Genomic DNA, 9261 nt, shown 5'->3' with positions numbered 1-9261 from the left:
CAGGGAGAAAGCCACACCATAATTCTTTCGATTCTTTTACTCAAAAGAACTTTCTTTTTTATTTATAAAATAAATTCAATAAAAACGGTGTTTTTGTGTGATTTCGGAATCGTGTTGATTCAAGTTTTACTAATTTTCTTTATGTTGATTGCAATTATTTACTCTTTTAAAAAAATAAAAAGACTATATTAAAAAACAAGTTTTAAATAATAATTTTATATAGTTAATTTATAATAATTTGATGTAATAAGTTTTATTGTGTTTCAAGTTTAATCCAAGACAAATTCTATTTAATAGTTAATAACAAATCGAAAAAACTGAGATATTCTCCAAAAAAGCAAAAAAATACATATCTTTTTCAAAGGATATGTATTTGAACATACATATCTCACATACACGACATTTAAATAAATTTAAAAATTTAGTGTTAGATACGTTTATATAATTACACAGTTATTGATATATCACTTTGTTTTTATTACACAGAATTAAATAAAGTAAATCGACAATTGGTACTTTTGAGACCATATTTGTTTTTACCACCTGTCGATGTTTAATCACAATTTAATATGCAAAACTTTAAAAATATTGTGCTGAATAAACACACTTTAAAAAGAACTATAGTTCAGTTACAAACATTCAAGATACAAACAACAATTATAACGATTTAAGGATTTTTAAAAATTCAATTAAAATTTGAAACCATGTAATTTTGACATAAAATAAACAACTTTTTCAATGATAATTGTTGAATTTTCCCGTTTTTTTACAAAATAAACAAACCAATTATAAAACCAAAATATTACAACTGAAACACAAACAAATTGAAAATATAAAATGTACAAAGCCTTTTTGAACAATATTTCATTTATTTTGCTTTTCCCAAATCTAATAACAACATTCATTGATTATGAAAAGGTTTTACCATAGATCAAAACCAACCAAAAAATGTGTTATACAGTTATTGATCCAATTAAAAATGATAAAATCATAACTTTTTGTAAAGAAAATGAACCCGAAATATTAAACAAAAAGGATTTAAGAGAACAAATTATTTTCATTAAAGATGCCAATACAACATTTTCAATGGCATCAATATCAAAAGTACTTGGACGTAATTATGAAACGTGTAAAGGACTCGCTAAAAAGCCCGAAGTCCAAAAACCAACAGGAAGAGCTCCATTAATTACTGAAGATGCAAAGGAGATATTGTCAAGGAAAATATTGACAAACAAAACACCACAAGACCAATGGACTCTGCTGCAATTTGTAAGTTGGTTGGTTCGAAATGTGTTTCAGAGTTGAGCAAAAAGCAGTCACTCGATTGGGTCAGACATAATACGGAAATACAACCCATCAAGATTTCCCCAATGGAAAGTGAAAGAGCTCTACTTAATCCCGAGTTGTTGAGAGAATACATTGAACGTGGAAAACGTTTACTCAACAACGAACACCAATACTGCCGCAATGAACAACGTTTAGTTGGTGTTGATCCACGTTTTATTATCAACATTGACGAGAGTGGGTTCATTCCTTTTGTTGACACCAAGAAAAAGAATACTTATTGTGACAAGTCGCAGCCTCTTAAAACGTTCTTCCCGGTTGACCGAAGTGTGAGGAGAGTGACTTTGGTTGGTGGGATTTGGGGTGACAACACCAAGCTCAAGCCACTATTTATTGTGTCCAGAAAAACAATAAACTTTGACATTGAAGAGTACCTTCCTCTTGACCAAATAACCATTTGTTACCAACCAAAGGCTTTCATGACCAAAGACATCTTTGTTTATTGGCAGAAGAATGTTCTTCTACCAGAACTAAACAAAAGAAGAGCAAAGAACAAGGACGAGTGGGCAGTGGTGGTGATGGATGGTCTTGGTTCACATTTCAGTGAAGAAGCATCTAAGTGGTTCACCGACAACCATGTGGCTGTGTTGAAATTGTGCCCACACTCTTCACACATTACTCAACCACTTGATGTGTCTGTGTTTGGAGTTCAAAAAGTTTGTTTTGTGTTAAATTATAAATTTATTAAACATTAATTATAATAAACTAAACATTAGAAACTTATCCAACTTCCTCAAGTTGACGAAGACTTGAGTCTCGAACCGATTGATTTGCAATCTTTGGACCATGTTTTGGGTACTTTGAACTTAGAAGAAGCCAACAGTGCCAAAGGCAAGAAAAAAGACATCATTAGGGATCTATATGCAGGTAGATTGACAAAGGCTGATTTGGTTGAATTCACCAGAAGTCCTTTGTCCAAACAAATAATCTCTATCTACGCGTCTTGGGACAAAGCGACTTCTGGTGTTACCATTGTCAACGCGTTTAGAAAGTGTGGATTCTTTAACACCCAGTGCGTCAAGGGCGGAGAGACTTGCTTGCGTGTCAAGTTCTTCCCAGAAAGATCGAAATTGATGATGACTTTCTTGTGTGAACCAGTGTCTTTTGAAAGAGAGCGATTTGTTGGAAGGAAAAAAGTGATAGCTGCACACGACATGCCGGAGTTCGAAGATGAGTATGAGAATAGTGATGTTTCCCAAGTAGTTTAATATCGAAAACTACAAACGTAATTCGACTTGGTTAAATGGTTTTTCGATTCTTTTTGTTAAAAATATGAAATATTGAAACATGGAAAATGTATTTAAAAATAATAAGTATATTAATATATCATATTTGTATAATAATTATATTATATATTATAGTTAAAATAAAACCCATAATATTAGTTTAACAGAGTACTTCAAATCAAAAGATAATTTATTTCTCAAAGAGTAATTGAATAATTCTTAAGGTGGGTTTGGTTTAGAATATTTTTCAAAGCAATAATATAGTTATATTGTATAATATGTTAATCTAAATAAATTTAATAAAATTCAAATTTAAATTGTTGTTGTTTATAATCGATGTATTAATACTAAAAGTATACAGATTAATAAAAATATGATAACTGTAATTGATAATTGACATATCATTCGATGATAATTGCCAAAGTTTGTCTTGATTATATCACATTTTTTTCATAATTTTTAATATATATTGCGAAATATTTCTTCATTATTTTGTATTGATGTAAATTTAAATTTGTTGGTTAGGAAAAATTTACATATTTTAGAACTTTATAAAGGTAGTAAATACTTATCAAAAATAATAAAACTTGAATTAACACGATTCCGAAATCACACAAAAACACCATTTTTATTGAATTTATTTTATAAATAAAAAAGAAAGTTCTTTTGAGTAAAAAGAATCGAAAAGAATTATGGTGTGGCTTTCTCCCTGGTGTTACTTTTTCCCCACTCTTTATAATGACCGAGCATCAGTAGATTATGTTGAACTCACAGATTCGGATGCACGGGCCGATTATATACAGTTAACGCCTACACCTCTACTGGGTCATCTGCTTCAATCATTTGCAACCCAACTATTCATTCCGTCTCCAATACAACCAAATCCAAATAAAAAAAGTTTTTTTTTGATTGAAAAACCAAGAATTACAATAAACAAAATATATTTTAAAACAAAACTGAATAACAAAAATTATATTATATTTTTGTCAATAAATTAGGTTAATGGAATAAATAAAATTGATAGACAGATTATAGTATATTTTATTATTAAAATAATATTACATAGGGTTATATTACTATAACAAAACCTTTTTATTTTAACTATGTGATTAGTTAAATTAATTAGTTCAACTGAATTAATCCATCAATCCATTCCAAATAAAAACACCTACTTTATTCTATTAAATATTAAATAAAATAATCCCAAAATAACTCACGAAAAATGTCTTAGTAATCTTGTCCTCTTTGTGGCTGTGGTTCTGGGTTGAGTTTAATCATATCATCGATACGGAGGATAGTGATTGCGGCCTCTGTAGCAAATTTGATGCACTTGACCTTAGAGACAGCTGGTTCGACTACTCCCGCCTCCAAGTTATCTCTGACCTTTCCATTGATCAAGTCGAGTCCAATATAGCACTTCTCTTCCTTTTTCTGTGCTGCGTAGTGTTTTGTTTTCATTTGTGCAAGTAACTCTGTTGCGTCTTTCGCCGCATTTTGCGCCAACACCTTTGGGATGACGCACAGCGCGTCCGCAAATGCTTGTACTGCAAGTTGTTCTCTTCCTTCCAAAGTCGTTGCGTACTCGCTCAGATGGACACTCAACGCAACATCCGCTGCTCCTCCACCCACCGAGACGGTGTTACTTTCCAACACTCTTCTTAACACGCACAGCGCGTCATGTAAGCTTCTCGCCATTTCGTCCAACATCGATGTGTTTGCTCCTCTCAGTAAAATAGTAGCTGACGCTCCATCTCCGCATCCTCTCAAGACAATCAACTCATTATCTGCAATTCTTTCTTGATCAAACGTCCCGCATTTCCCTAAATTGCTCTGTTCAAAGCTTTCAATGCCTTCCAAGTTCACTAACGACTCAACTACAGTCGCTCCAGTAGCCTTTGCAATACGTCTCAAATCCCCCGTCGACACTCTCCTGACTACAACTATGTTCTTCTCTACAAAGTACTTCGCACACATATCGTCCAACCCTCCAGACACAAACACTACATTCGCTCCTGACTCTATAACCATTTGAATGCGTCTCACTATAATCGCCATCTCTTGGTCTTGGCACTTCTCGATTTCAGTCGGATCCGTCAGCACTAATTGCACTCCCGGGCGCATTTTTTCTTTCATCAAACTGAAGTCCAGTAACGCTACACGACAGTTCTCCTTATGCTTCGGCATCTGCTCAGACGCTATAGTGCAATTCACAGCAACACCGTCGATTAATACACTCTCCTTGGATGACTTCCCAAACGCTTTTAAGACAACTACACCATCTACTGGGTACTTCGCCTTCCCGTTCACAATCCTCTTCACTCGCAGCATCGCGTCAACAGCCAATTTAGAAAAGTGTTCGGAATCAACTCCACCAATGACCTTCGAAGATATGCATGTCGCAGCAGCTTGTTCTAATACGTTGCGCCCAAGCCCATCTGTGTGGACTACTATCTTTCGGATGAAATTGACGGCCTCTTGCATCGCAAGGCGAAACCCACTGATCACAGAGGAGGGGTGGATCTTTTGAAGAATCAACTCGTTGCCATATTTAAGTAACTCAGCTGCTAATATAACTACAGTCGTAGTACCATCACCTACTTCTTTATCTTGCAAATCTGCAAGTTCTACTAAGACTTTCGCCGCTGGATGCTCAACTTCAAGAAGCTTCAGAATCGTCGCTCCATCGTTGGTGATCGTGACATCTCCAATCTCATCAACTAACATCTTGTCGAGACCAATGGGCCCAAAGGAACTTTTCACTACATTCGCAATGGCTACAGCAGCCATGACATTTTGCGTACGGACATCAGCGCCGGTCTCACGCTCACCGTTCAGTGGCAACTCAGTCCTTGCGTACGCCATGTATTTTACTTTTTGGAGTTCGCCCCAACGCCAAAGAAAACGTTAGTAGTATGTATAGTTTGTTATTAATTTTAGTATAGTTTCGCGTATTATTTCATTGTGAAAAAACCAAAAAAAAAGAAAAGTGAAGTTACTATTTATTATAGTTTGTTTATTACAACTATTAATTTGATTATGTGTAGTATTAATATTAATTAAATTACTAGTACAATCACATATTTTGATAACCATTTGAATTGCTATTCAAAATGTTATTCAATCCATATCAAAATCTTTGAGAGAGAGCTCGAATGCTGCGAGTTTGTCAGAGAGAGATGTGTCTTCAACCTTTTTCATCTCCAAAGGTTTTTTGATGTCAACAATTTCGTTGGCATCTTCTTTTGGCCGTTTTGATTCGGGCTTGTCGGGTATTATATCTTCGTGTTTTGTTTTTGTCTTTTTGAACTTGAAAGAACCCGACGTGATACCAAGGTCATTCTCAATTTGTTTACGGCGCACATCTTCTGTGGTTATCTGCGGTGCTTGGTCTTCTTTGGGGTGACGAATGGGGACGTTGAATTTTTCGCGTTGTGCACGGTTAAGTTGGACCATCTCGTCGTTAAACTCGGCGGCCAGTTTGATCATTTCGTCATGGGGTAACTTGTTCTCCATCAGAATTATTTCCTATTTTTTTCATCTTTTACAAATTTTTGTCTTTTTTCAACGCTTAAATGTCCCGTTGTTCTGGCTTATCAATCTCGAACTCTCATTTCTAAAATTTCAGGAGATCTCGAAAATCTGATAAACTTCAAATTGACAAAATGAGTGGGTTGGCTGAACAGAAAATCCAGGACTTTGCGTCGTTAGTGAACGATTCAACATCAAACAGAGACCTTGTGGAGACAACGAACATCAACATGGTTGATCCGTTTTTTGAAGCGATGTTCAGTTTAGGCGTTTGTTGTTGTTTTTGTTATTCTTTTTGTTTTTCAAAGTTTTATTTTTTAATTTACTTGTGAGATTTTTTTTGTGATAAAATGACAAGTTTGGCGGAAAGAGATGACAGTTAGGAGCAAGATTTGTACCTGATGGAACAGGCAGTGGTGAGTTTTATTCGCCTTATGAAAACTCATCCAGTCGATCCAAGCTCACCAGCCCAGATCACACCGTTGCCATTCTACAGTCACTTTGAGGCATACATTGATAAACTTGCCGTGATCCTTTCTGAACCCCCCAAAACAGTTAGGACTGAAAAGATCAAACAAGACTACATATTCCAAATATGGTGTGAAGCTGTCTATTATCTTGTCCACTCACACCAACAGTCAATCATTGATTCGTTATTTGGACACCACATCCTTGCGTTGACTGTTGCCAAACTAGCAAACGACGATTATAAGACGTCCACAATCATGATCAAGTCTGCGTTGGGTATTTTAAGTGAGATGGTCAAAATGAAAATGGCGGATAAGGTCATTGCCACATTGGATGAGGCGAAGTTGTGGGACAAACTTAAAAACGACGAAAACAACAAAGAGATGAAGTCTTTTGCAAACGAACTTATTTATGATATGTATCAAAATACTGAATACGCAGAAGCGCTTACAAAAAATGGACTCAACAGTGAGGAGTTTGTGAAAAACGTGAACGGATACCACGAAGAGTTGAGAAAGGAATTAATACCAGCAAGCGAAACAACTGGAGAGATCAGTGGAGAGGAAGACGAGGACTATGGATACGGATATGATGACGAAGATGAAGACGATGGAGAGGACGAAGAAGACGACATGACAGCTCAGATGGAAGACTTCTTTGAGGAAATAAAAAACAAACCCGAGATGCTTGAGGCTATGGAAATAGATTCCAGCATTCCAGATATGAAGGACGATCCTTTGATGCCAAAGGATTTACCTGTGTTTTCAGTTTGTTTTTTCTTACGTGATTTTCTATTTGTGTAGAAGCAACAAGTGAGTTGTAACTGATCAACAGAAAAAATTCGAGCATTTGTATGACGAAATCAACAGACAAGATAATCTATTTGTTTGAAGTGCTCGAATGGGCGAACGAAGGAATAAAAACAATTTTTGTTATAATTCTTTTGATTGAGAGTATTGTGTATAATGTACTTAATTAGTCCCGTCTGAATAATAAGAACTTCAATTTTATTCAATAACGAAAAGTTTTAGTCGAGTTAATACCAAATTGACTCGGTACTCAACTTTTACTTGTGAATTCGGTGATAAATATGGGAAATCAGAACCTGTTTAAATGTAATGATTTTCCAAAATAAAAGCGATCGTATTTATAGTAAAAAATAACTCTTATATAGTAATAATAAGTAAATGAAAAAGTCCAAGAAGAAGAGACTAACTATTAAAAGTTGACAAAACTGGGAAAGCTCAATCCCTTGTCAAGTTTTCGAATGACTAAAGTGGTTACCATGAAGTTGAGGTTTCCAAGCTCATACCCGGTTATAGCCAAAATTTTACGAGTGGACGGGAATTTGAGTGTCAAGGATGCGATTGTGTTTATTGCCGAGGCTATTCACATGAAAGCGGAGGAAGGGATTGGGCTCTATTTAAATGGGGCCAAAAAGTGGATGGACGAGTCTGCACAACTCATTGAATATCAAGAAGCCATCCAAGAGGAAGACGAGGAATTGGTGGAGTACAGATACAAAAACGCTAAGCCCGAAGATGACAAGAAGGGGGGTACTTCAAGTTCATGTTGTGCAATACTTTAGTTTTAACTTGTTATTTTCGCTTCATTTTGAGTGTTATAAGTTATATTAAATGTATTATATTTATTATTAAAATAACTAATGGTTTTCTATAATTTTAATAGTAAATATGTATAGTTTAATAATAATTTATAATATGTTCTGAAGGTTATTCAAATGTTTTGAATTATTTTAAGTAAAAAAAAGAACATGGTTTAAATTATTTTTTTAATTATTAGGTTGTTGTATTGTTGTAAATTTGGCATTTTTAATTATTTTAAAGAGAAATTTTTAATAATAATAATAATTATAATTTATCTTTTATAATTTGTATATAAATGTAATCATAATGGTTTAAGTTTTTCAAATTTGCTGAAATGAAGAACATAAAAAATAATAAAAATTTAATTATAATTATATTAATTATTAGTTATTATTATTGAAAAAACAATAATGTTTTTGTTTTTAATATTATATTATAGTTACATATAATATAAAAATAATATAATAAGATAGATGGATTTTTTCAAGAATTAATTAAAATTCATTGTTCATCATAAATAACTTTTTCATATAAATTATAAATAATTATAGTTAATTTGATAGTTAATTTAATTTTTAATTTTTTTTACATGTTATTAAAATTAGTAATGTAAAAAAGAAAAGCATTAAAATTTTAATAAAAATATTTTTGAATTTATAACATTATTTGTCAAATACCTACATTAAACAAAAATAAAAACAATAAGAAAATCATTCTACAGTATGGGCATGCCTTGGAAAAATTTGTTTTTTTGCACTAAAATATTTTTTGGCAAATTAAAATAAAACTCACCTCATGGTTACTCCCTTTTATAGAACAATAGTAAAAACGTCTAGTATTTAAACTATTAACAACTGGTTAATTGTTATAGTATATACATGATATAATAAATTATACAAATTTATTATAACAATATAATAAAATTAACGATATCTTAACTAATGTTTAATTTACGACAATGAATTTATGTATTAAATTATGTAATAAATAATATATTAAGAAATAGTACATTTTGTCAAAACATTCAAATAACATTTTCTAAAAACAAATATAAACATTTATAAAAACTATATAAGAAATTAATAACA

General features: G+C 32.9%; 4 protein-coding genes across 4 annotated transcripts; 2 read left to right on the top strand and 2 right to left on the bottom strand.

Annotated features, from left to right (window-relative positions):
• Positions 1 to 3797: 3797 nt before the first annotated feature.
• Positions 3798 to 5432, bottom strand: EIN_346700 (T-complex protein 1 subunit alpha, putative; the record flags this gene model as incomplete). Its single annotated transcript, XM_004183321.1, has 1 exon — positions 3798 to 5432. The coding sequence occupies one exon, from the start codon at positions 5430 to 5432 to the stop codon at positions 3798 to 3800; it is 1635 nt and encodes a 544-aa protein (XP_004183369.1).
• Positions 5433 to 5687: 255 nt separating this feature from the next.
• EIN_346690 (hypothetical protein) lies at positions 5688 to 6083 on the bottom strand (the record flags this gene model as incomplete). Its single annotated transcript, XM_004183320.1, has 1 exon — positions 5688 to 6083. The coding sequence occupies one exon, from the start codon at positions 6081 to 6083 to the stop codon at positions 5688 to 5690; it is 396 nt and encodes a 131-aa protein (XP_004183368.1).
• A 149-nt stretch (positions 6084 to 6232) lies between these two features.
• On the top strand, positions 6233 to 7457 carry EIN_346680 (hypothetical protein; the record flags this gene model as incomplete). Its single annotated transcript, XM_004183319.1, has 3 exons — positions 6233 to 6367; positions 6482 to 7333; positions 7401 to 7457. The coding sequence occupies 3 exons, from the start codon at positions 6233 to 6235 to the stop codon at positions 7455 to 7457; spliced, it is 1044 nt and encodes a 347-aa protein (XP_004183367.1).
• A 376-nt stretch (positions 7458 to 7833) lies between these two features.
• On the top strand, positions 7834 to 8154 carry EIN_346670 (hypothetical protein; the record flags this gene model as incomplete). The annotated part of the gene is made up of 1 exon (XM_004183318.1): positions 7834 to 8154. One exon carries the CDS (start codon positions 7834 to 7836, stop codon positions 8152 to 8154), a length of 321 nt encoding a protein of 106 aa, XP_004183366.1.
• Between the last annotated feature and the right edge of the window lie 1107 nt (positions 8155 to 9261).

The sequence above is a fragment of the Entamoeba invadens genome (genome assembly GCF_000330505.1).
Source record: "Entamoeba invadens IP1 unplaced genomic scaffold scaff_1105074725897, whole genome shotgun sequence".
NCBI classification, from domain to species: Eukaryota; Evosea; order Mastigamoebida; family Endamoebidae; genus Entamoeba; species Entamoeba invadens.
The sequence above is the reverse complement of the archived record's forward strand: the minus strand, read 5'-3'. Positions and strand labels throughout refer to the sequence as shown.